Source organism: Globicephala melas, chromosome 5 (genome assembly GCF_963455315.2).
Source record: "Globicephala melas chromosome 5, mGloMel1.2, whole genome shotgun sequence".
Taxonomy (NCBI): Eukaryota; Metazoa; Chordata; class Mammalia; order Artiodactyla; family Delphinidae; genus Globicephala; species Globicephala melas.
The window spans coordinates 92386414-92413926 of record NC_083318.1 but is presented as its reverse complement, the minus strand read 5'-3'; the positions used below and the strand labels follow the sequence as shown (position 1 = coordinate 92413926).

At 39.5% G+C, this 27513-nt stretch overlaps 1 protein-coding gene across 1 annotated transcript in view; it reads left to right on the top strand.

The window, feature by feature from the left end:
* The window catches only part of BTC (betacellulin), a 41188-nt gene that overhangs the window by 6289 nt on the left and 7386 nt on the right, over positions 1 to 27513 (top strand). Inside the window, exons 2-3 of the mRNA XM_030877868.2 lie at positions 17213 to 17311; positions 24199 to 24316. Of these exons, the coding sequence (XP_030733728.1) occupies positions 17213 to 17311; positions 24199 to 24316 (217 nt within the window). The remainder of the gene's footprint in view (positions 1 to 17212; positions 17312 to 24198; positions 24317 to 27513) is intronic.

Here is a 27513-nt window from a genome sequence, read left to right as displayed (position 1 = left end):
TTGATCCTAGTTTTATGCAGTGAAAAGCTTTCCAGCACTTTCCTGACATTGATACCCAAACCCAACATCTTAAGGTGAATCAGATAAAAAGTGAGCCTTCACTAGCAGAGAAAAATGAAATATTACAAGATAATTTTAATACTTTTAATCTCATCAAAATGGGGTTGTCTCATTTATTGGGGTTATGCAAATGATTGTCTTAACTAAAAAGAAATAAACTGTCATTTTGGAAGAATGAATGATGATGCAATGTCAAAGTTCATTTCTAAATGTCAGAAAAATGGAAAATAAACAAGTTGTTTTAGAAAAGTTGTCTAATGACAAAATAATTTTGTTTAGATTTTAAGGAGCAGACAGCTATGCATAAATATTCAGTTTTTCCATAATAATTGTCTTGTAACATTGAGAAAGTTACTTAATCTCCCTGTGCTGCATTTTCTTATGTATAGAATGATAATAATGATAATAGTACCTATCATCTAGGGACACAGGTGTGTTTTGAGCATAAAATGGGATAATGCAGGAAAAGATTTTAGTAGAATAGTTGGCTAGAAAATGCTCAATATTTATGAATATTCTTAACTTTGTGAATATGTAGATAACTTTGAAAGTATTTCATAGGTATGTCTAAAAAGGAGAAATAGAATCATTGTGTTCATTTAAGCCAGCCGGAGTGTGTTTGTACTTTGATCAAAGGAAATTGCTGTAATATTCACCACTGGAAGCAAGCAAAGGAAAAAAAAAAATAGAAATCTGCCCCCATGATAACCATGCTTTCAACAGTTCTTTAAACAGTTCCATTAGAATGTAAGTACCACGATGGCAGGGATTTTTGTCTGATTTGTTCACAGCTATATTCCCAGTGCCTAGAGGATTATTGTGCATAGTAGGTGCTCAATATATATTTGTTCAAAGAATAAATCTGGGGCTTCTCTGGTGGCGCAGTGGTTGAGAGTCCGCCTGCCGATGCAGGGGACACAGGTTCGTGCCCCGGTCCGGGAGGATCCCACATGCTGCGGAGCGGCTGGGCCCGTGAGCCATGGCCGCTGAGCCTGCACGTCCGGAGCCTGTGCTCTGCAACGGGAGAGGCCACGACAGTGAGAGGCCCACGTACCTCAAAAAAAAAAAAAAAAAAAAAAGAATAAATCTGAATGCACACAGCCCAGGAAGTTCTCCTAGACCTGTAGCTTCTCATAGCGCGTCGCAAAGATCTTGATGTAAACCTTGTAATTTCAGCATGTGCCCATGCGCATGCTTTCCTAGCTGCCACAATCAGAAACTAGAACTGTTTTCCAGCATCTGTTTATATTCCTTCTTTAATGTCTTCGAATTTGCTAACAATGACTTATTTTAGACAGTTCCTCACTGAGATGGCGGCTGTACCTCCTATTCCGGAGTAGGCTGACCTGATAGAATGAGATTTGCTTATGACATTGAGATATTGACTACCACCATCGGCAAAATGGGAACTTATCCAAAAGCAAGAATTTATCCCGAACCAGTGTGGCATAGTGTTGGGTCGCTTGTTGGGAAGTACAGTCTTTATTTCTAAAACATGTAATAATGAGGAAGACATAGCTAAGTATTTGTACTATTTTAAAGTGTGTCTAATACTATTATAAAGTGTGTCTAATACTGTGTTTAGCATTAAGGAGAGCTGTCCAAGTCACCGTCTTTCCAAAAAGAGTTTGTATTATATTGGGTATAAATGTTCATCAGAAATGAAACATCGTATAGTAAGTAGTTCAATACTTAACGGAGTTTAAATTACCTAGTACAGACTAAACATCTCAGAGAAGGAGAATTTATTATGGGCTGAAGTGATTGTGAAAAAGATATCACCAAGGAAACAGGGAACTGAGTTAGGTTTTCCACGATGGTGGTAGAGGAAAAAAAATGGGAGAAAAATTAGAAGGTGGATAAATTAATTACTTTTTTTCTTTTTTTGGTGAAGCAGAGAGTGAGCAGACTCAAAGCATAGAACAAAGAGTTGATTTTGTGTAGTATTGAGGGAAATATTGACTGGATAAGGACTTGTTTTTCAGAAGGAGGACATTAGGCAGGATCCTGAAATTTTAAAATTTTTTATTTTTTTTGCCGATGAGTGTCCTGGTTGTCATGCCTTCGGCTCTTTGGTCCTGAAGCGTTTGCTGGAGAAAACAACTCATCCCTGGCCACCAACACCCCTATCCCACAGGCAGCGTAACCTACACCCTCCCCCAGGATCCTGAATTCTTAATGCAGTGACATCTTTGCTGGATTTCCTAGGAATTGGAGCTAGGAGGTTTTCTAATTTACATAAATGTATGCTTTTAATTATATGTCAAGACCTTATTTTAAAATATTATATGGTCTCCTACCTGAGGAGCCTGTTTTAATTCTGTGGAAATGTCTAGACTCCATTTTTACTGGCAGCCCTATAGCTTGGTGAAGAGCTAAGTACAGATCAGAGGCTGACCTGAGTGGTTTGCTTCAAGGTTCCTAACCATGTACTGCTAGGTTTTCTAAGGCTGAAGGTGGCTCATAACCAGAGGGTAGCCCCACACCCATCTTAGAGTAGCAGTGTCACCTGGAGAAAGAGACTTATCCAAGAGGCCAGATTCAGGGAACTGGCTCATGACCACATAACACTTAGAGAGAGAGGAAACTAAATGGGAATGAACTTTATTTTTCTCACAGAAGACCTCACTTTATTCTATGACAGCTCCATTCTCTACCATTAAGGGCATCATTTTGTCCCTAACTCGTGTTAGAAGGACTCCTTCTCGGGAGTGCAATAATAATGGTTAATGGGTAGCTACTGTGATATTTTCAATAGGGGAATTATACAGGGAGTGCAGTGGTTTTAAGATTGGTTTTACCTAGCCCAGAAAGCCTGGACCAGGCAATGGAGAGCAAGGAATAAATTCAATAAATATTTCTAAGCAACAATTTATATGAATGACTTGTCTAAGTAACAAAAAAAGTATTAAAGCTGTTTCCAACACTGTTAACCTGGGAGAGAACAAGAATTTATGGTACCATATGTGAAAGAGAACTTCCTTTTTCTGGTGAGGATGTGAACTGCTTTTGAGACATTCAAAAGTCTTATAAGCATTTGGAAATATGGACGTTGACTTCAAATTAGAGCAGTGGACCCCAGGTCTGATTGTTCTTCCAAGAAAAGCAAAAAGTACAGATTATTAGGCCTCTCCCCAGACCTACTAAAGTCTGGTTGACATGTCCCTATGAATCTAAATTTTTAAAGACTTTTCAGGAGAAGAAACAAATTTTCCTTCTGGAATAACTACAAATAATAGAGGTGGATACTCCCCCCTCTAAGAGGTAGAGCTTAAGTCCTTGACCTCGTTGAGTGTAGGCTGGATTTGGTGACTTGCTTCCAGAGAATAGAGTATGAAAAGGAAAAAAAATAAATAACCTTACAGTGTAAAAATCCCTTAACCAAGTGGTCAGGGTAAATGTCATCAAAGATGCCAAATTCCTAAGAGTTTTGACACATGAAAAGGACATTAATGGAAAATTGATGAAGTCAGAATGTAGTCTTGAGTTTAGTCAATAGTAATCTACCAATGCTGGTTCTTAATTTTGATAAATGTACCACGGTAGTGAAAGATGATAATATTAGAGGAAATGAAAGTGGGTGAGGGGTGCACAGGAATGCTGTGTACTTTGCAACTTTTCTGTAAATCTAAAATTATTACAAAATTAAAAAAATATTACAAAAAAGGCTCTACAGGAAATTTTAATGGCCACCCAGTTTGGACAATCATCTGGTTAGAAAATAGGGCTGAAAATATAAATGAATCATTTAGCTGATTATAATTTCAGGCTCTAGCACAGTGCCTAGCACACAGGAAACCCTCACTACATATTTGTTCCGACACTAAGTCTATGGGTATTTCGTGAGATCAAATGGCATTATAAAAAAGAAGACCAAGGCAACATCATAGATAGAAAGTAGAATGGTGGTTGCCAGGGATTGGGGGAGCGGGAAATGGGGAGTTAGTGGGTATGGAGTTTCCGTTTTGTGAGATAAAAAGCATTCTGGAGATCAGGTGGTTATGGTTGTACAACAATATAAATGTACTTAATATCATTGAACGGTATATTTATAAATGGTTAAGATAGTAAGTTTTATGTTGTATATATTTTACCACAATAAAAATGATCAGAAGAAAAAGAGGACTGAAAGTAGAGTGTTGATGACACCCATATATGGTGTGGGTGTCAGAAAAGTAACTGGCAGAGTTGAGTGAAAAGGGAAGGATAAGTCAAGAAGCCAAGAGGAGGGTGATTTTTAGATGGAAGATTTGGGAAGTTCAACCATATCAAATACTGTGGAGATGGACGAGGCTCAGGAGGAGGTCACTGGTGAGTGAGCTCTGAGGAAATCATTGATGCTCTGGAAAGACAAGAGACAGGAGATTGATGGGGAAGCCAAAGACACACACACACGCACACACACGCACACACACACACACACATAACTGAAAGGATAGAAGGATAGAGGTCCGGGTGGTGGGTAGAAAAGAGAAAGTTTTGGTTATGAGAGTCAATTTCAAATCGTTGAAAAGGTGACCCAGCAAAGGTTTCCTCTGTGTAGTTCAGAGTATACAACTTGGATTAATGAACTAAAATTCCTGGAAGACAGCTCTCACATTAATTTAGGAAATTTTCTCCCAAGTAGAGCTCTGAAAAACTGGAATCAGCTGCCTTGGGATGCGGTGATCTTCCCATGCTGGGGCATGTCTGTGGTCTGGATTGCATTCACGGGAAGCTGTGTAGAGGTGATTCCTAGGTGAGGTAGGAGTTGGACCAAATGACCACCAAAGGTTCTTATGACTCCATGAATTATAGACGCTACTATAATGTTACTTCACTTTGGGGGTACTTTGGAGGTTGGTACTGTCAGCTGACTTCTCTGCAAGGAGAAGACGCAGGACAGATGGAAACCTGGGGAGCTAATGGTAAAGACTTTTGAAAAAGAAAATCACTTGAGTGACTTCACTCCCACCCGGCCCAAACTGTATTCCACCATGTCTTTTCCTGACTAGAAATATCAAGGTTAACATCACCAATAATGCCATGTAGATATCATGTACCCCTCATATGATGTGATGAGAGGACATCTTGGGACATAGTATCAATCCCTTGCCCCAGGCTCAGTTTTTGCCTTAAAGATGCTGCACTCTTTATATTTTACCAACTATTAAGATAATAGTTATGACCTGGGATCCTGTTGTGATGGGGAAAAACCCTAGCATAACTATAATTGATTAATTATTTTGCAAGAATTTCAAATGTTATTATTTCAGGAGACAAATTTCTAACATTGCAAATTTCTAACATCCTATGATAGGAAACTTCTGTGAGAAGATTCTCTACTTGTTTTTAGATAAATGATAATTATCCTGTAATAGAGGGTAAGAAGAACAAAATGTGATTTAGATGCCAGGTGAAACGATGCACTTTCCATTTGCCTTCGCAGAAGGGTAGCAAAAGAAATGCACCCCGTTCTTTCTTAACGATTTCTACCCACCAGCATTCACCACTATTAAATACTTCTTGATTTCTAGATTAGTCAGCTGCTTTATTCAGGATGTGGTGAACAGACATTGAAGTTTCAACTGGAAACGTGGTGTGACTATTTCTTAATGAGTCATTTTCATAGGTCACACAAGAAAAATCAATTGAATTATTTCACAGTCACACCACACACATCAAGAAGGCCCTTGTTTCTTTTTTTTTTTTTAATCCTTATTGGAGTATAATTGCTTTACAATGGTGTGCTAGTTTCTGCTTTATAACAAAGTGAATCAGTTATACATATACATATGTTCCCATATCTCTTCCCTCTTGCGTCTCCCTCCCTCCCACCCTCCCTATCCCACCCCTCTAGGTGGTCACAAAGCACCGAGCTGATCTCCCACGCCCTTGTTTCTTGATACTTCTCTGTATAATTCTTCACTCCAGCTGGACATCTTTACTTTGTCCCCCAAAACACACTCAGCTCATTTCTACGTCATTGCCTTCAGTCCAGTTTAGTTTCCAACTTCTTTTGTGAAAGTTTTCGCTATAATTTCTTCAGCTTAACATTGCCTCTTTTTGGAATTCTATTAGAATTTATTTCCTTTATACCTGGCAATTATACTGTCTGATATTGATTGATTGATGTTTCTGGTCTCTGCAAATGGTTTGATCAATAAAGATAATAATGGGTTAAAGTTAAGTTGGCTTGAGTTATCCTAACTCATTTTAAGGGCCTAAATTCTGGGGCTTTTTCAGGTTGGGAGAGCATCTACTCTGACACCCTATGTTCTTTTCTTTACCATTATTAAAGCTTGATGACTGTTTCCTCATGGGTCAGAGGCTGTGTTATCGCTGGATCCAGAAGCCAACTCCACTATTCCTCCTCACTTTGCACTCAGATAATCCTCCTTGATAACAAATTGTTCTTTTTCCATGGTTCCTTTTGCCTCCTCTCTTTGAACTATTATGGAAATTCAGTGATCCCAGAGGTTTTCATTTAAAACGCTACAATGTCTGACTGTCTGGTCCAGCCTTATCATAAAGGGATAGAATTCAAAACGTCAAGTTTTGACAACTGATGGTTTCTAAGAAACTAGCTCTAGGTTGCTATAGGGTTCCCATTCAATTTAGTCATTGTTGTCACAGATTTAATAACGGTCATGGCAAAAATAAAATGGTGGATTTACTGGCAAAGGCATTATCGTGGTGTTGACAACTTTCAGATATGTGAGTTAATTTATGCATGACAGGTTGTTAAATTACTTCCCTCTCTGGGCTTTAAAAATATAAGAGTGTGGAGTTCTTTTATGAGTTAAAAAAATGTTATTCATCATTCTAAGCCCTTCTTAAACACCAAGATATTGTTTATACCATTTGGAATAGATTTTTTTTTTGAGGCGGAGGAAGGAGGTCATATTCTACTCCCCTGATTTTGAATGGACATAAACTATTTGTGAAGACCCTCTTATTTTTTCTCTACCCTTGTCTTGGCCTCCCCTCCTGGCTCTGAAAATCTGGAAGCCTGTCTTTCAGTTTTGTAGAATAGGCAGTCCTCCAGGTGGTGTGATTTGAGAGACCTTAGAAAAATCCCTCCTTGTCCTGGAACAAGGCTCCCCCAAGGTGTCCTGATGCCCCAAATCCTCACTGTACTGGGACACAGAATCGTGCACTTCTTAAGGGCCTTTCAACTACCTCCCCTGTCCCTTGATCAGCTCTCCATTCATACCAGCTTGCCCCTCTTTTGGGACTTCGAGGCCGTGTCCCAGGGCATGTGTTCTGGCCTCTCACTCACCAAGGGGCCAGAGATTGGGGGAGGCAGCACCCAGTGGGGAAAATTTTGTCCAAAAGAAAATGGGTGATGGAAGTGACTGGGGCAGAGAAATTCCTCCTTCATTCTTTCTTCTGTGAGCAGCTTCAAGACGCAGTTCCTTTCTGAACCTTTTACATGGCCCTTTGTTGAGTGAATGTGTCATGCATTTCGGTGTCTTTGTGGCTCACTCTGGAGCTGCACCCAGCATGATGGGTACACACATTGCATTGCTTTGCCTCCTTCTCTGCTTGCTTACCTTTTTCTCATTCTCATGGCCCAGAGCTTGTACCTCCCCAATAAAGTGATAACCCCTTAATCTGTGTCTCAGGCTCTGCTTTCCAGAAGACCCAGGTTGACGCACTTGATTCTAGAGTATTTCTGTTGATTTAAGCAATTTCTCTCCTTGCAGGTCTGCTTTGAAAGTAAATACATTTGGAAAGGGAAATCTATGAAGAAATTATGTTCTATTAGGGGAAATGTTAAGCAGTAGGAGGATACTTGTTTATAGGAGGGGAAAAGACAACAACAAAAAAGACAGAAAAGGAGTTTAAAAAAGATGAAGGAGAACATCAATGTCAAACTTAATCTATTTCACACTTTTTTACTCAGCCACCCATAAGCTCAATGTTAAACAGCATTTCCACCACTTAATATATTTTTTCAACTCCCTTTTAGACATGTCCTCTTTTTGGACATAGAAAATACTTTTCGTGTATAGTATGCACACTCAAGATTCTGATTTTCTTTTTGACAATAAAGATACATTGGGAAATTCCCCAGATGCTTATAGTTTTTACTCCTAACGTTGATTTAAATTTTAAAATTTTGTTAACTTTATTTTTCAGAAATTAAAATTAGATCTCTAATCAAATATAATCCATTTGACTGTTAAATAGTATCATCTAAGATCTGACTTTATCTGTTATATTTGTATTACTGAATCACTTAACTAACCAACTGAATCAGTAACTCCCCTCTGACATAAACACCGTGCTGAGTACTGGCAGAACTGTGCTGAAAATACAAAGAACCATACATGCAGAAGATGGCATATTTCTATTAAGCAGTTGAGGTGCATTAATGTCAAATATCTTTTTAAAAACACTGGAGAAAAGCAGCATGTGGAAAGACCAACATACAGATTTTCCTCATTGAACACATATGTATAAGTGTACTATAGAAGTATAGTATGTATGTATTTATCTTTTGTAGTTTGTTTCATAAGCATATTTTATACACAAGTCAAATCACATCATAAATGTAGAAATTTGTCAATATTCATTAATGAGAGTTGAGAATCTATATGAGTAATAAGAATTCTTTTTTACTTCTGTTCTCTTAGAGCTGCTATTCTGTTGAGTGCCTACCTTGTGCCAGGCATTACCGGGGTTAATAATTCATAATTTACTTTTTGCACTTTCTTTAAACAGATAGTTAAATCGTTACCATGTAAGTTATATATCATGGGCCTCAGTTTACAGATGGGGACCCTGAAGTTCAATGCTGAGTAACTTAATCTTATCACAAAGCTGGTGATTAAAAGGTACATTCAGGATTCAAGTACAGCTCCATTTGACTTCAAATATCTTTTTCCTATTAATCTATACTGCTTCCCTCTAATATAAATGAAATATCAGAGATCTGACTGTGAAATATTCTTCTAATTTCAGCTTATATTCATAAATTGACACATTCTCTGTTGATTTACAGTTGAATTGTCTAATGGGACATGGAGTGTGGTTTGATTCCTAAAATAAGATTGATGTGACATCATAGGAAATCACTGGATTTAGTAAACACAAGTAGAAGTTAGGGTATCTAAGAAGATATCCTAAGTTATCAGAATATACTGTATGGTCATTTTGAGATAATGTTATGTTTACTTAAAAAATATAAAATGTACTTGGCTCTAAAAATGGAAAGTTCAGCTCAGAGATGAGGCAAATACAGCATATATGACTGTTTAGGTTGGTCACATTTGATCTTTTTAAGTAGTTGATCCAGCTGGTGTATGACTTACCTCAGCGTTAGCAGTAACTTTGAGACAGTGGGTCATGCTCCTTGTCAAGCTGTGTCTCTCTGAATGCTTGTATTGTTCCCAATGACTTCATTCTCCGTGACGGCTGATGGGGATAATACTTTTAATACATTCTGTAATTTTTAATTTGAGAATCTCAAAGTGCATAAAAGTAAATGGAGCTTTGACTCACTAAAGTAGAACTGGGTTTCTTTTCCTTTTTGTCTTTCATTTTATGAGTGGAGTTCGTATTTAAAAACCAACCCCAGAGAATATGGGGACATGTGTATGCATATGGCTGATTCACTTTGTTGTGTAACAGAAACTAACACAGTATTGTGAAGCAATTATGCTCCAATAAAGATCTATTACAAAATAATAAAATAAAATAAAATGTTCCACTAAAAAAAAAAAGAAAAAAAAAAAAACAACCCCAGAAATAGGAACTCAATATCCAGTCACTTAGCAAATGCAGCTAATCTAACATTATTTTGTTTTATTTTGGTTTTATTCCTTGAATGCATCTGCGAATTCTGCAGGTCATGTGCAGCAGGGAGGCATGGGTAATAGGCGGAATGAAAGAGTAAGAAAACAAAGAGATTGTGAAATATTTGGATGACAGGTAAAATTTAACACAGTAACATTTAAAATGGGCAAGTACAAAATCATTTCTCAGATTAAAATGAAACAAAACAGAGCAAAACCAAAAAGAACAAAAAAGCCACGAATACACTGCTTTCCAACAGTATAAGTGGTTTAAGAGCTTCTATTTATTCTAAGCAGAATAAAACCCCTGTATTTAATGGAATAGTTAAAAAGGGCTGATATGCTATGCAGCTGCAGTATCAGGAATATGGTGCCCGCAATGTGAGAGGTGAGAGCCCCACTCTATTCTGTCTTTGCCAAACCATGTAAAATGGCCCTGTATTTTAACCTTGTTTTTAAGGAGGATGTCAAGGCTTATCAGAGGTCTTGATGATGTCAGGTAAAATACGGTTGGAGGAACCAGGATGTTTAGCCTGAGGAGGAGAAATCCTTTCAGGAAGACTTGATCTCTGGCTTCAAATATACGAGGATCAGTCACGAGAAAGAGAGATTAGACTTATTCTAGGTGATTCCAATGAGCAGAGTAAAACTATGGGAAGGCAAAAACCAGTTCAACATAAAGAAGCATTTATAGAGCTTTAGAAATAGGTGCTTTATTTTTTTTGAATGAATGAATGATTGTGAGAGAAAGAATGGATGAATGGTCTCATTGAAATGTGATGCCTTAGAAGGGAGTGAAGTCTCTGTGCTGAAATTTTAAAGGTGAACTCTCCCAGGGGATGTTTTTAGGGGAGCTGAGGGTTGGTAGGAGATTTGAGTACCTCTAAGGTTCTTACTAATTCTGAAATTTAATATAATTTGTGACTCTTTTAAATGAAGATCTTATGTTTTCCATATCTAAGTTTGGAGAGAATTGCAATGGTTCTCAACCAATGTAATTTCTCCCCCAAGGAAGCACTTGGCAAGGTCTGGGGACAGTTTTGATTGTAACATCTCAGTGGTAGGTGGAGGAAGGGAGGGGGATGCTACTGGCATTTTGTGGGTAAAAGCCAGGGATACTGCTAGTCATAGTACAATGCACAGCATCCCACAGCAAAGAGTTATCCAGTCCAAATGCCAGTAATGCGGAAGTTGAGAAACACGTTAGATGTTTCCCACTCATTTTAACCAGAACTTGGATTTCCTTGAGCAATGAGGTCAGATGTATTGAATGTAAAATACATTTAAGCTCTTATTTTCCAAAGACTTTCCATTAACTCAAAATAGAGTTATACTTGCCAGAATTACTAACTTTGACTGCAAAGAACTACATCGCACTTGCAGAAGTGGCCCTGCCTTTTGGGCTAAACTGTCCAACCTCTCTGCTCTGTCATTAATTCATCCTTTGCCTCTCTCCTGTACCTTTGGCATCTTCCTGTCAATGATCTTTCATAATAAAACAAAAGCAAAATAACTCTCTTTTTTTCTGTACATATTGACTAATCTTAACCCCCCTCCCTTTCTCAGTTCAACATCTGTGAAGAGTAATCTCCAATTATTTGCACAGCTTTCATACCGTTACTATTTCTTTAGCAAGAAACTGCTAGTGCTTTTTGGTTGTCAAATCTACTGCATGTATTTCAGTTCTTATCTTTAATTCTCCATCAGTTTTTATACAGTTGACCAAATGCTTCTAGAAAACCTCTCTTCTTAGTTCTGTGGCTCTTTTTTTTTTTTTTTTTGTGGTATGCGGGCCTCTCACTGTTGTGGCCTCTCCCGTTGCGGAGCACAAGGCTCCGGACTCGCAGGCTCAGCGGCCACGGCTCACAGGCCCAGACGCTCCGCGGCATGTGGGATCTTCCCGGACCGCGGCACGAACCCGTGTCCACTGCATCGGCAGGGGGACTCTCAACAACTGCGCCACCAGGGCTCTTCTTGATCCCTTGAGGACTCTTCTCTTTCTGCCCCTCTATTATATTGATTTTTTTCAGTACTCTATCCATAATCAGCTTTCTCTTTTCACATGGCTCTTTCTAACAGATCAATATGTGTGGCGTTAAGTACCAGTTTATTTCTCATAACTCCTAAATGTAGAACTCGTAGCTATGACTTCACTCCACAGCTCCAGATCTAATATCCATTTACTGTCTCTAAATGAGACACAGTCATCTCAAATTCAGAGTGTCTGAAACTGATTTTTTTTTCCATGCCTGTCTTAGTCAGTTTGGGCTGCTTTAATAAAATAACATAGACTTGTAACAACATTGGCTGGTAAACAACAAACATTTATTTTTCACAGTGCTGGAGGCTGATAAGTTCCAGATGAAGGGTCTAGTAGATTCAATGTCTGGTGAGAGCCTGCTTCCTGGTTCATAGACAGCCATCCTTCTGCTGTGTCCTCACATGGCAGAAGGGGCAAGGGAGCTCTGTGAGGTGTCTTTTACAAGGGTTCTGATCCCACCCTCACAACCTAATCACCTCCCAAAGGCCCGTCACATCCCATTAGGGATTAGGTTTCAACAAGAAATTCAGTCTACAGTAATCCTCAACCTGTTTGTCTTCTCGTATACCTTATATTTGTGATTGGTACCACAATCCAGACATTCACTCTAGTTACAAACTCCGGAGTCATCCTAGACTCCCTTTTCCTTATCTCCCACTCTAGCCCATTAGTCACCAAGTCTTTTTTTTGTATTTCACTTTGTGAATTTCTCTCGCATTCATTTCTTCTTCTCCATACAGATTTGTGTGCTAGCACCTCATTTAGGTATGTCTGAAATCACCTGTATTTGTATTAAAGCAAACTTTACAAACTGAAAGAAAAGAAGATGGTCATGTTGCTTCTCACTTAAAACTTTTCAATGACCCCATTTTAGCGACATAACAGAACTCAAAGTAACTAACATGGCTCTTAGGCCATTTGTGACCTACCAGCCCTCCAGTCTCCTCTTCCATCACAAGGCCCAATCACCCTCCAAGCGAACTAGACAAGTTATTCATGCCATGTCTTTTTATAAGTTGTGCCTTTTATTTAGAATGCCCTGGTTCATTACAATTTTATTTATCCTTTTCTTAAAAATTAATTCTGTTTTTAATAAAGTAATAAATATACACAAATTTTAAAAAATCAAATAGTACTAAGAAGTTTATAATGATGAATAGCAGATCTTTGTACCTGCCTTCCTGCCTCTTCACCACCCTAGAATCAACCACTTTTGACTCCTTCAGGTGCCTCTTCTGTGTTTATCTCTGTATTGCTAAACAGTATGCTTATAATGCTATTTCTTGACTTGTCAAGTTTAGACTTTTACCTATTGAGATTCTCTTCTAATTCTAGTATAGTTACTATAGGGGTGATACTCAAAACACTTAAGAACTAGCACCACACAGATTATGATTAATCACAACCACTTCCCCTACATGGTCTGTGTTGGCTAATTACTGGTCCTGATTTTATGACAAATTTTGTTAAATTATCAGTATTTACATTATTATTACCATATAAATATTGTCCACTGCTGAAACAAATAATGTACTATAATTATGTCATAGTACATTATAACATAATTACTTGCTTACACAATTTTCATTTTCTAGAAGTTATTAATTGATGTTTTAAAAAATCATTTATTACTCATTAAAAACTCACCATAATTCCCGCCTTCTCAGTGAGTCTTTGCTGCCAGGCAGAGTTGATTCTCTGCTCTGTGTTATTCCTGTATTACCTCTTTCGTACTCATCACACTATACCTTATAGATCTGTGTGTCTATCTTCCTTGTCAAAATGTGAGCTCCTTGAGGTTAGTGATAATATGTTATCTTTGAACCTTCAGTGCTGTGCACCAGTGCCAAACACAAAATGTTTAATAAATATCTGTTGAGTTATGGATGGAACAGGAGTGGCCTTTGTCTTTGAAGCAGCCTTCAATATTGGGTGGATGGTTTTGTGAGCATTTCTCTGATTTCTGAGTCGCTCCATACAGATCACTCACTCAAATGCCTGTCAGGGTCTACACAGTTAAAATAAATGAACGCAGCAAGCCCGATGGGGTCTGTGGCATTTAAAGTGGTCACGTGCTACTAGGCTCTAGCCAGCTGTTGCCGTGAAGGTGTTTCAGATCTGTGTTGCCAGACCTTCTGCTTTTCAAATAGAAACAGGAAAATCCAGGCTTGATATGAACTGTCATGATTCCATTTTTTAAAACTATGCAGACAAAGTAAATGGTTCTTCAGGCTCAAGCTCGATTTGGTTCATAAGCACCAGCTGATGAAGATTATTAGTGGGAGTAGGAGGGACTGTGGACCCTGTCCCAGAGCCTTGAGCTTGGCGTCCGGTTGGCCTGAGAATGTCTCTACCGCAAGGGGTCCTCCACAGGGGCTCTACCCAGTGGAATTCCTTTGCCAGCTGATGCCAGCATGTGGAGTGAGCCTTAGCAGAAGAGAGCCTGGGCTCAGCCTGCCAGAATGTTTGGAGGGCCAGGCAGGGTTTCGATGGAATCAGGACTTGCTCTGTTATGTGGAAATAAAGAATGATGTGTTAAATCATAAGTGATAGTGGGAAGGAGTAGAAGAAGGGTAAAAATTGTATACTATGTGCCAAGCCCTGTGTGTGCCTTTTCTTATGTTACTCAACTTAGGTTTTACAATAGCCCTGAGGCAGAGATATTGTCATCTTCAGTTTGCAGATGTTGAATCTCTATGAGATTTAGTTTATTTTTCAATTTCCATCATCAGAACAGATCAACTGCAGAATGAATGCCTCTTGAATCTGCCCATGAAGAAAGCCCATGTATGGGATTTTAAAAATGATTTAAATCTGTTTTTATAGTAAAAAAGAAGACGGTTAAAATTTTCCACTAGAAATTGATTGTTTAGTTTGTTTGTTTGTTTATAGGTTGACCTAAGATTGGTCAATCTTTCAACATTTGTTGAATATCCATTGTATTCTGTGTTAGATTCCAGGATTACCAAACTGATTAATATACAATTCCTGTGCTTGAGAAGTCATAAATGATTGTTTCTGGTTTCTTCTAAGTGTGAAAGGAGGGAGCCAGGTATTGGCATAAAAGATAGGAAAAATCTGGAAATTTGGTTGCCAAATTTTTGTTGTTGTTTTTTTAAAATTTTGAACTATTCCTTTTTTCTTGTTGCAATCAACAGGATATTCAGATAGAAAAATAAGAAAGTGCAAATAAAGAAAATTAAGGAAAAAGTCTTCTTCTAACCATTGTGGGCAACTCTCTACCTACTTACTTACCCAACTTTTTGGACTATTTATCTGTATGGATATTTTTATACTTATCACAAACAGACGCAAACACTCAGATCCCACTACATCACTATTCTGTAGCCTGCTTCTCTTACTGAGGAATATTTTGAAATGTTTGAAAATCATTTTCTATGGCTGAATAGCATTTTATTGCATGGGAGTATTCCCTATATTTAATCAATTCTCTATTGTTAGATATTTAGGTAATTTCTAATTTTTTATAACCCATGTCACGTGGAGAAATTTTGTAGCGAAATCTTTTTATGTATGTTAAATTATTTCCTTAGGAAAACTTACTAGAAATGAAATTACTGGATTTAAGTGCATGTACAATTTTAAGCTTTTCGCTTTTAGCACACATAGTGCTAAATTGTCCTCCAGAAAAGTAATACTAATTTACCCATCCCCAATGGATATGAGTTTCTATTTCTCTTCACTGTTTCCAATGCTAGTTACCACCTCTTTTTTTTTAAAAAAATTTTTTTTCGAATTCAATAGAGATAGAAAAGAATTTCTGTTTTGAAAAACTCTTTTTGAAGACCTTTTGGCCTTTGACCTTTCTGGATACTATTGTTCTCTGGTACAATACTATCACTTTGTGTTTTGGTTACTTGGTTGGCTCTTTACCTGCCTTAGTAGCTTTGGAGCAGTTTGAGGGTACAGCATGTCCTATCCACCTGTGTGTTTCTGGGTGCTCGTGGATATTGGTTGAACTGAATTGTACTGGAGGACATGTGTAGTTTAGAACCTTGGCTAGATGTAAAAATGTCAATACAATCCGTGGGCAGGTTACTCTGTTCCTACCAGTTACATAATAATGAGAATTTAATTGAACATCGATTATGTGCCAGCAGTGTATTAAGTGCTTTGCACACTTACCTGGATGAATCCTCACAATGCTCTGAAGAAGAGATAATAATCATCTCCACTTTGCTGATGAGGAAACTGAGAGGTTATAAAACTTGCCCAATGTGCATTGGCTGTCAAGTGGCAAAAGCAGGTTGTGAACTCAGGAAAAGTTAACTACCAAGCCGTCTTATCTCTCCTCCACTGCCCTCCCCTCTCCAACTTCTTATTATAGATATTTAAAAATATATATAAAAGTAGAGAGAACAGCAGAGTGACCCTTGATATACCTACCACCCGGCTTCAGTAGTTACCAATATGTGGCCAATCTTGTTTCATCTATACCTTTCCCTCACTACCTCACAGCCCTCTTCCCTGGTTGGATTATTTTAAAGCAAATCAGAAATTCATTAATTTCCTTAATAAGTATTTAAATACATATCTCTAAGAGATATGGACTCTGTTTTTTGTATCCAAACCACAATATCATTATCACACTTGAAACTATAACAATTTCTTCATATTCTCTAATGTCCAGACAATGTCAGATTTCCTTAATTATCTCATAAGTGACTTTTACTGTTGCTTTGTTTGAATCAGGACCCTCGCAAGGTCTACACTTTGTATTCTAAGCTGTCCTAACCTCAACACAGTGTTCCTCTCTTCCCCATGCCTTTCTATGAAGCCTGTCCTTGTTAGAGACAGAGGTACTTAGCTGGAGGAATTTGAAAATTTTAAATAATTCCTATGAATTGAATATCTAGTTTGCATCTCCCCAGAAAGAAGCACACTCAACAGTTTATACCTGAAAAACACTGGGTCCGTGTGGCATGGAGAAAATACATTGCTACGCAGGTTCATCATCCCTTCTCCCTGGAAATTCATCAGTGTATTCATCTGCTGGCTGAGAACTCCCTCTGTTCTTCTGCTTGTAGGATAAGGCTCCATCACAACTATGGTCAAGTCTCCTCATTTAAGGGGCCAGGGCTTGTCAGATGTAAGTGATACTGGCCTGAAAATTCTGTCTTGAGCCCTGAGCTTAAAAAATGAGACACGCTGGCCTGTGTAGCCCTCCCTTGCTGCGGGAGAATGACTTGGAAATGGAAAGGCTTGTTATTTTCATAAATCGTCATGACTTTGATAGAAACTTTCACATTGAGCACATTTTCATTGAACGAGTTTTCATGTTTGTTTTGGTTCTGTTTTAAAATTGAAGGTCTAGTGATCCTCCACTGTGTCGTGGCAGATGGGAATTCAACCAGGAGTCCTGAAAATGATGGCCTTCTCTGTGGAGATCGTGGAGAAAATTGTCCAGGTAACGCATAACAAGCGATGCATTTGTTTTTATCAGCTTTATATTCAACCTCAGAAACTTGACCCCCCTAAATTTTAAGTTGTTGATAATATAATAATCATAAAACTAGGTAGTTTTGAGCACATGTTAATGTACCAGGCTCTGGGCTTTACATATAGTAATTCATTCATTCCTAGCAAGAACCCTATGAGCTGGATAATATTTTTTACTTTATTTCAAGGTGAAGCTAGAAAGAATACGTAACGTGCCGAAGGTCACACAGCTGATATATCACAAATCTGGGATTCACGCTCAGGTCTTTCTCATTCTGGTGCTTCCATTCTTCATCATCATACTATTTGGGGCATTGTAGATGTGTGTGTGCTTCAGTCTCCAGCATGTGATGTCTTGGACTAGATTCGCAGAAAGCTGGCATATTCTATTCAAATTAAAAAAATATTTTTTTCTATTTTATAACTTAGAAGAGGGAAGAAGGCAACAATTTTAAAACATATTTTACCTTGAAGATTCCTGAATTAGCATTCTCACATTTAGTAGTCTGAGGCAGGGATCAGCCTTAGTAAAGAGTCAGATAATAAGAATTTAGGTTTTGTGGGTCACGCGGTCTTTGTTGCAACTATTCTGCTCTGCCATTGAACTATGAAAGCAGCCATAGACCTATGCAAATGAATGGCCTTGGATGTCTTCCAATAAACCTTTATTTAGAGAAACAGGCCGTGGGCCAGATTCGGCGTTGGGGCCATAGTTGGCTGACTCCTGGTCTAAGGTCTGTCTGTCCTTTATAAATTGCATGGTCTGGTGTTCTACAGGAGTTGTTTCTTATTTTAAAACAAAACAAAACACAACACAGGCCAATTCCAAAAGTAGGGCAGAGTGGAGAAGAGCCTCTTGTATTCCCTGGAAACTTCTCTGAGCTGGGAGTATGGTGACGTGGTGTAAGTGCTCCTTTCCTAGCACCCTGGGAATGTTGTAACTGAGCCAGGAACACGCTGAGCAAGTCATCCTGATGTGAGTCATCAGTTCCAGCCCAACCTTCATCTTTCTTTCCCTCCCACTAGTGGGTGGTCCGGAGAGTGCCCACAGTCTGTGGAGTCCATCGCTGTGTTAGGTCACGCTTGTGCAGGTCTTGTCACCCATGTAGTGAGAAGGACAAAGCCAACTTTATGTGTTTGTGTGCTTTTCTTCAGTCTGGTTTCAGATGTCTTAAATGACAACATTTTCACATTTCCTTTGGGAGATTATTCCATAATCTGATGATTGACAGTGTTAAAAAAAATCTTCCTCATCATCCTCCTAAATGTATTTTTATATTTTTTTATTGTAGTAAAAACATTTAACATGGGATCCGCCCTTTTAACAAAATTTTAAGTGTACAGCACAATATTATTAATTATGACAACTGATGTTGTATAGTAGATCTCTAGAAATTATTTATCTTACAGAACTGAAACTTTAAGAGGAGAGAGGAAAAGAGATGAGAAAGCATCGAGCCTCAATGCATTGCAGAATTTAGAGGTTAGGGGAGCTGAGGTCAAACCAGCAGGGGAGAATGAGCAAAGGAGGTATCACAAGCATTCTTTTTTTTTTTTTTCCACACGCACTTTTGAAAAACAAAAGGAAATACAATTTTTTCCCTGTCGATTCTTCTTTGTCTCCTAGCCATGAATAATTTTAGATACATGAAATACACTCAAATCTCAATACTGGATTCTTTTTTCTTCCTTTAAAGGGCTGGAATGAAAAGGGCAGCTCTAAGTGAAGGTTCACTCCTGTAAGCTCAGAAATGGTTGGCACAGTCCTTCTGGTTAAAAGACATGCTGATCAGACCTGATTGGCCCCCCGTGTAAGCATATCCTAGTAAACCAGGAAGGTAATAAGTACATCTGTGAGATTTATTTTTCTTTTCCTGGAGAAACAGACCAATTCACAGTTTTACAGGAAACTGCATTGAATGGAAGACAAATGGGAATCCTCAATTACAAAACATTTTCCAATTTTGCACTTTTTCAAGAGCATCATGAATTTACATTCCCCTGTCCCACAGAGATAGTTGGCAAGATAAGAAGGAAAATTAACTTAAAAAGTATAAAACTTTCTTCCTCCCCTCCTGGCTTAAGAAGGTTGTAAAATGAAGAAACCCTTATTGGGAAGATGCTTAGAACATTAAAGCCTCAGGCTGTACTTCATAGAATAGGAGGAAATGTTTCTCCAGACTCTGCTGTGACCACTTGAACTCTTCTGTGCACTGGTTGTTCCCCCTATTTTTTAGGTCAGATATCTGTGTGAGAAGATGAATTTATAGGCATTTGTTTTCCTTCCTCTCTCTCCTTGATAACAGTTGTGGGACTTCTATCTCAAAATTTAGTATCCCTTTTTAAATCTCTTACACAGAGATTGAACTATGTATCTAACTAAAGGTTTAGAGATACAAGAGGTTATAAACATTGTAATGAGATTTACCAAAAAAGCATTGTCATAGTAATTGTATATTCCCTTTAGAGTTGATTTCAGAAGAGTTGCTGATATTAATATCATTTGCAAAATCATTAAGTAGATTTTTCATGAGCATTATTGGAATAAATAAGGGAAGGTTTTCCGAAAAGTAAACCTAATGTATCAATTGTGAAGAGTTTTAATCACAAAGGCATCACAAAGCCTGTTTTGGCTTGAGGATAAGAACCATGTACAGAAAGACTAAGGAATCACACTGTTTAATCAAAGCATCCATCAAATTGAGGAAAATTCCATATTTAAACGAGGTTATTTGGGTGTCTGCTGTATTCCTCCACTTTAGTTTGGCCCAAGGGAATCCATCACATGTCATCTAATTATTCATATGACCCTAAGAAGGTGACCACTTCCTATCTATCTGCCCATACTATCAGTGAAAGCTATTCTTTTTCCTGATCCCTTTTACTAACTCTTAGAATCAAATTTTGACATCACTGACCTGCAGTAGCCCTGGTAGTTTCTTATTTAATTGGTTGTAGAATCTCTGAAATACAGTGTCTCATGAAGAGTTTATGATATGTTACCTGTGGTGCCCATCTGCTTATAAGATTGTGTTGCGATCTGGTCCTCTGGTACATGTAATTTTCTCCAGCAATTTTGTGGGACAAACTCACTCCCAGAGGAACGTTCTGGTTTGAGGAATGTGGGTTGGAAAAGAGTAAGGTGGGAGGGAAAAAGATCAGTTAAGTTCCACCACCCCCAGTATCAGGGAAATCTTCACGGCTGTTACATTTTCAAGACCATACCATTTACTTCTCAAAAGAGAAACACAATACATGGGACTAATCATTCTTTTGTCATAAGATTAACTTTTCCTTTTTCTTGGTAAACACCTCTGGAATGGAAGGGTAGATTTTGCCATCCCCTGCCCTATGTCATCAGGTCTCATGATAGTCAGAAAATGTTAGATTTCACTGTTCAATTTTCAGATAATGTGACTTTGATGAATATTAGATGAAAGCAACTGGAATTTTAGGTGCATTTCAAAAGGGGGAATGCTGATAAGCCTTCTCATTACCATGAGAAAGAGAGAGGATCCCATTTGGGTTTTTTTTTGGGGGGGGGGACTCGGTAATTGTGATTAAGTTTTCTTCCAGGTTTTAAAGTTCCAGAGAGAAATCTTAGGACATTTTCTGCTTGGTGGCATGGAAGGGTTTTTTAATCCAAATAATGCTGGGAATATTTAAGGGCATGCTTATTTGCAAAGGAGAGAACTCTGTGAGCAATCAAAACAGGGCCTGGCAAACATTTCCCTGGCATGGATTTGTGTTGCTTGGATGAACCAAGGCTGATCAAATCACTGCATCCAGCAGCTGCTGGTTAAGGCGCTCTCTGGTATCTTGCTCTGTATGGTGTTTATTAAAAGACTGGCTATGTTTAAAGGGGCGTGACAGCCAGAGGAATTAGTAAAGTTCAGGATACAGAGCCATATGGCTTATATTTAAAGTCAGGTGTGCTTTGCAAAGTAGAAAAGACCTTTCTGGAGCAAGGAGATCTGTCAGTAAGTCTTACCGCTTCTTTATGGGAGTATAGTTGATTTACAGTGTTGTGTTAGTTTCAGGTGTACAGCAAAGTGATTCAGTTATACATATATCTATTCTTTTTCAGATTCTTTTCCCATACAGGTTATTACAGTGTATTGAGTAGAGTTCCCTGTGCTATACAGTAGGTCCTTATTGATTATCTATTCTTAAATTCATCTCCTTGCCCTCCATTTCCCTGCCCCAGGCCTATATCCTGTATGTCTGCATGGCTCGGATATGCCTTGGATTCCTCTTTTCCCCTTTGGTATCTTCCTACTTTAATCCGTTGTGCACTTTCCTGTCTAATACATTGATAAAACACTTCACAGTTTAGGTTTTACATATTTCATGTAATTTAATCCATAAGAACCTTCTTCAGCTCTCTCCCACCTTGTATTTCAAGGGTAAACACTTCAGCCCACTGACATTTGTGGTCTCTGACTTCCATTCACAGCCATCCTTGGCTACTCTCCTTCAGGCCTCTTCCATATCCATTAAATCTACCACCCACCTCCTGCATAAGGCTGGCATATTCCCAACCCCGAGCTTTTGCTCTTGACATTATCCACAACTCAACTGCTTGCTCACCTCCTCCTAAAAAAGTCTACATTTCCTAGAAATTTTCTTTAATTAGATAAGCCCTCTTTGTACTGGCACAAGATTTCTCTTAGAATTGTCAAGATTTTCAAGATTCTAGAATCAACTCATTTACCGAGGACTTTATTGTCCCGGGTACTTTGCTAGGAATTTCCACATGTATTTTTTATTTGAGCCTCTCAACAGCCCTTTAAGGTAGATGTTATCATCTTCAATTTCCAGATGATGAAACTGAGGCTCAGATAGCTTAATTAGCTTGCCTGGACCCATAGGGCTCATGAAAGGCAGAGCTGAAACACTAATTTCCTTCCTCCTAAGCCAGTATTTTTTCCACTGTTTCCATGTTTCCATGGTTACTATGGTTGTTTTTACTGGTTTGTTGCTTTTTATTGACTTAAATTTGTTCTATTGTACCAATGTAGATAGTTAGATAGGATATCCCTTATTTCTTTGATGTTTTCCAATGCCTACTACAGGGCTATGGAAAGAGGAAGTACTTGATGGATGGAAGCTGACCTTCATTTGATCAATTTATTTGCCAAAGTACACAGGTCTTTGCCTTTGAGACACTTTGCAGTTCTTTCTGGGAGAAATTTCACTAAGAGTCCCATTGATTGGCATGCGTGGGAGCAAATGTCTGGCACGTACAGGCAGTCCGCATGGCTGGTAATCAAGTCACCAACCAAAACCAGGTCAGCCAGTGCCTCAACAACATTCTGTCACCCTCCGAAACTCTGTGACCTGGCATCACAGAAATCTGCTGTGTATAGAGCATCCAGAGTCCTTTGCAATTCTCCTCTCTGGTGACCCTGGGTACTTTTTTTATATAGGTATATGTATGTATATATACTCATTTCATCATATTAATTAAGAAGTTTAGTAGTCACTGCTATTTATAAAGCGATCGTGTAACGTCATTGGGGTGCCAGGCGCCATGCCAAGCCTAGTGTGAAATGTGCTCTGAAGTGACCACTGTAGGCTTTCTGGGTCCACAGGTGTCTGAGTCCTGCAAGCTGTCGGTCACACCATGACTATGGAAAGGCCAACCCTGGGCTGGAGCTGGCTAGTTAGCAGTTTTCTCTGGGTGTGGGCAGGTGTCTGTTGTGAATCGACACATGGAACAGCTAGTTAGGATTTCTTTACTGTTTCTCTTGACAATCCTTGTTTCTTGAAACTTTCTACACGTAAACGATGGAGAAATCCCTCCATATTACACCCCCTGGTGAAACATTAACTTTGAAAACTTAGGCAATTAAGATTCTGAAAGGTAAGACAAGGAAGTCAGTGTAGGAGTGAAATCCTGGATATGAAGCTTACAGTGTTTTCCTCCTTCAGGGCAAGAGAAACCCTCCAGGGGTCAGATGAGAGGGATAATCTCCCATTCAGAGAAGCAGGACTTCTGGGTGCCACAGGCTGAGAGCAGATGACAGCTACCTGCCTGACAGAGCACCAGAGTGGAGCAGGCAGAAGCGTGGACTCTGGGACAGGACTGCCTGGGTTTGAGTCCCAGGTCTGCCACATATTAGCTGCATGATCTGGGAAAGTGATTTAGCCCCTTTGAGTTGTGCTTTGCTCATCCATAAACAGCAGTTAGAACAGTGCTTCCCTCACAAGCCTCTTCTGAGTATGAAATGAGTAAATACAGCCCTCCCTCCGAATCTGCGGGTTCTGCGTCCGCAGATTCAACCAACCGCGGATCCCAACTGGGGGATACCGAGGACCGACTGCAAATGCCATTTAATACAAGGGACTTGAGCATCTGCGGATCTTGGTGTCACCTGGGGTCCTGGAACCAATCCCCCTCAGATACCGAGATGACTCTCTCTATAAAGCTACAGACCAGCATCTGGCACTAAGTGCTGAGTTTAAGTTAAAAAAAGAAAAAGAAAGGCAAAAACCCTCCTCTCTTTTCAATGCCATCAGCCCCATGTCTCTGACAATCTTCATGGAAAGAAGAGGCTTCTCTCTTACCACAATTATGCTTTACGCTTTAAACAACACTAACGTTTCTGAGAGGTAGTTTGGACAGAAATCTTAGTTAAAATATGAGACGTTCCTGTCACAATCCCCATTAGCCAATCTCTAGGGCTAGTTTCGGGTCACAAAAGTCTGACACATGCCAGTGTGGGGAGAAGGAGAAATGAGACATTGGAGTATATTCCACAGAAAAACTGGCAGCACAGTTAGGAATATGATTCTACTTACAAATGTATATTTAAAGTGAGTTGATTTATTGAATCATTTCTCATTCTTCAGCTACGACCACACAACCAAAGCGAAGAGGCCACTTCTCTCGGTGCCCCAAACAGTACAAGCATTACTGCATTAAAGGGAGATGTCGCTTCGTGGTGGCCGAGCAGACGCCCTCCTGCGTGTAAGTGAGGCGCTGAGCCGACAAGCAAAGGGGTACAGACTGGTGCCGGTTTGGGGGGTGACAGGACTGGAAAGTCTGAGCTAATCCAGCCATCTGTTGGGATGCAGTTCCCCCTGGTCCTACCCCCTCCCCTCCCTGCGCCACTTGTTTAGGGGCCCCCGTTGGACAGCTACTTATGGAGAAACTGACGCACACTTTCCTGCTGAAATATGAGCATGCGAGAGTCCAGATCGCCTTCCAGGCAGGGCTGTGTCTTCTGCTGCCTTGCGCAAGCAAAACTGTTTCTGTCCAGTGTTAAGGATGCTTTTCAGCTCAAATAAACTCCCAGGGGTTTGTTGCACTCGAATGCAAACACAGTCTTCTGGCGTGTGTTAGGTGGTTCATGGCGAATGTAAATATGAAAGGATTTCTGCCAAATTACAAGCTACTTTTGCAGGTGTCAATTAAGTGCATGGAAATCAGTCCTATTTTTAGAGATTCATAAAGCCTGTTTAGTACCACAGGGAACTGGGAGGAACGTTCTCCTTCCAACTCTTGGTAGATTGAGTCCAAGTTTAATTTTACTCAGGCACAAACAAATTTTTTGCATATCTTAAATATTTATTTTCTTCTAAAGATGTCTCTTTAGAAGAGACCCTACCTCGTAGAGGAGCAAGATGATTTCTTAAGTATATTTTTGACCTAAAGTCATAGAACGCTAATGTTCTTCTGTGTAGTTGCCCCAGGATTCTTTTTTTTTTTTTTTTTCCCACAAGTATCTCAGAACAGTGATTCCAAGCCCTGATATAGTGGAACATTGAAGAGTCATGGACTTCAAAGTTTGATTATAATTAAATTTAATTAAAAAATCAATATACACAGATAATACTTAGAGGGGAATAAGAAAAAAGACTAATGTAAGGAAATAAGGAAAATGTGCTTGTGCGTGTGTTGGGAAAGATAGAGCTGATTTTTGTTTTTTTATAAATGTATTTATTTATCTTTGGCTGCGTTGGGTCTTTGTTGCTACGTGCGGGCTTTGTCTAGTTGTGGCGAGCAGGGGCTACTCTTCATTGTGGTGCACAGTCTTCTCACTGTCATGGCTTCTCTTGTTGCAGAGCACGGGCTCTAGGCGCACAGACTCAGTAGTTGTGGCTCAAAGGCTGTAGAGCCCAGGCCCAGTAGTTGTGGTGCAGGGCTTAGTTGCTCCGCGGCATGTGATCTTCCCAGACCAGGGCTCGAACCCGTGTCCCCCGCATTGGCAGGCAGATTCTTAACCACTGCACTACCAGGGAAGTCCAGGAGTTGATTTTTTTTGAAAAATTCATTTAATTGCTCACTGACTTGGGAGAATATCATGAATTTTTAAAAGAGTAATGCCCTTTAACCCAGTACATTTCTTTAACTGGTCCCTATGTCTGTAGATGTACTGTTCTTTAATATTGCTGCCTTCTAGAATGAAAACCACAGGGTGTAATCTACCTGCCTGAGATCAATACACAGCCTGTCCCCCTCAGTCAGAGGTTAAAACCCATTTTCTCCCTAGCTTCTCTGATGCTGGCTTGACTTTCTAGCTATGTCTCTCACCACATTCCCCAATGTTCTTCCATAATCCTACATTCCTTTGCATGGCTTATTAGACAAGCTCTTCTCATAGTCTGAGAGTTTATTCTTACTGACACTTTAAGATACAACTCAAACATCAGCTCCTCCTGGACCCCTGCGTTGATTTGAGTTCGATGTCCTTCCTCTGTGATTCAGTCACACTTCTGTGAAAGCTTTTTTCCCCTGGAGCATCACTGTTGATTTCTCTGGACATCCCTTCTGTGGCTGTGGGCTCCTAGAGGCCAGGGAGGATGGCTTATTCATTTTCATATTCCAGTGCCAAGCACAGTGCCTAGAATTTACTAGGTGCGCAAGAAATGTCTGACGAATAAATGAACAAGTCCCTCTGTCATGGTTCATCTAGTGCTGTGCTAGGTGTCAAATCCAAGACCTTCATCTGAACCAGGAGCACCTTCTTAGTGGCGGAATGACACAAAAATCAAGGGGAGGAGGAAGAACACACGGATCAGGACTCAGGTTTTGGAGTAAGACAGACCTAAGTCAAGATTTTGTTTCCGCCAGTTATAAGCAGCATTAACAATGGGTCAGTCACCTTTCCTGAATGTTTTTTTTTAAAAAAATAAATTTATTTATTTAATTTACATTTATTTTTGGCCACATTGGGTCTTGGATCCTGCGTACGGGCTTTCTCTAGTTGCTGCGAGCAGGGGCTACTCTTCCTTGCGGTGTGCGGGCTTCTCATTGCGGTGGCTTCTCTTGTTGCCGAGCATGGGCTCTAGGCGCATGGGCTTCAGTGGTGTGGCAGGAGGGGTCAGTAGTTGTGGCATGCAGGTTCTAGAGCTCAGGCTCTGTAGTTGTTGCGCACGGGCTTAGTTGGTCCACGGTATGTAGGATCTTCCCAGACCAGGGCTCGAACCCGTGTCCCCTGCATTGGCAGGTGGATTCTTAACCACTGCGCCACCAGGGAAGCCCCTGAGAGTTTTATCATCTATAAGAGAAGATACCATCTTCCTTTCAAGTGTTGAAAATTAAGCAAAATAATACATCAGGCAAAAGTACTTACTGTGATACCCAGCACAGAGTAAATGTCCCATAAATTGTACCATTCAAGTGAATGGGAAGTATACATCTTAGGCCTGACCTTTTAGGTGACTTGGTGTAGCACAGGTCAAGCAAAGCTGTCTTGTAATTGGTGATTACGCTATCTCGGGAAACCATAAATATCTCCTTTTGCTTGGGATCATAGGAGTTTGTGGACTCCTGTCTTTACATAAAAAACCAAAGTGTGTTTCAAATAACTCAAGTCCCTTCTTAGTCTTCTCAGGATTTTTGTGGAATGGAGATGGTTTGTTTCCAGGTACATAACTTTGATTTACTTACATGGCACAATTCATTTAGGTAGTGTTACATGTGGGTGGGTGCATGAACTGGGGAGCCAGACTTCCTGTATTTGAATCCAACCCCACTCACTTATTTTCTCTTTACTTCAGTTTCTCCACCTGTCAAATGGGGTTCATAATAGCACCTACTTCAAAGGTTGTTATAAGGATCAATTGAGTTAACACTTATACATCTATTAGAACACTGTCTGGTGATTATTTCTGAATAGCAATCCCAAATCCTGATTTTTCAGAGTCCTCAAGGGTCATAGC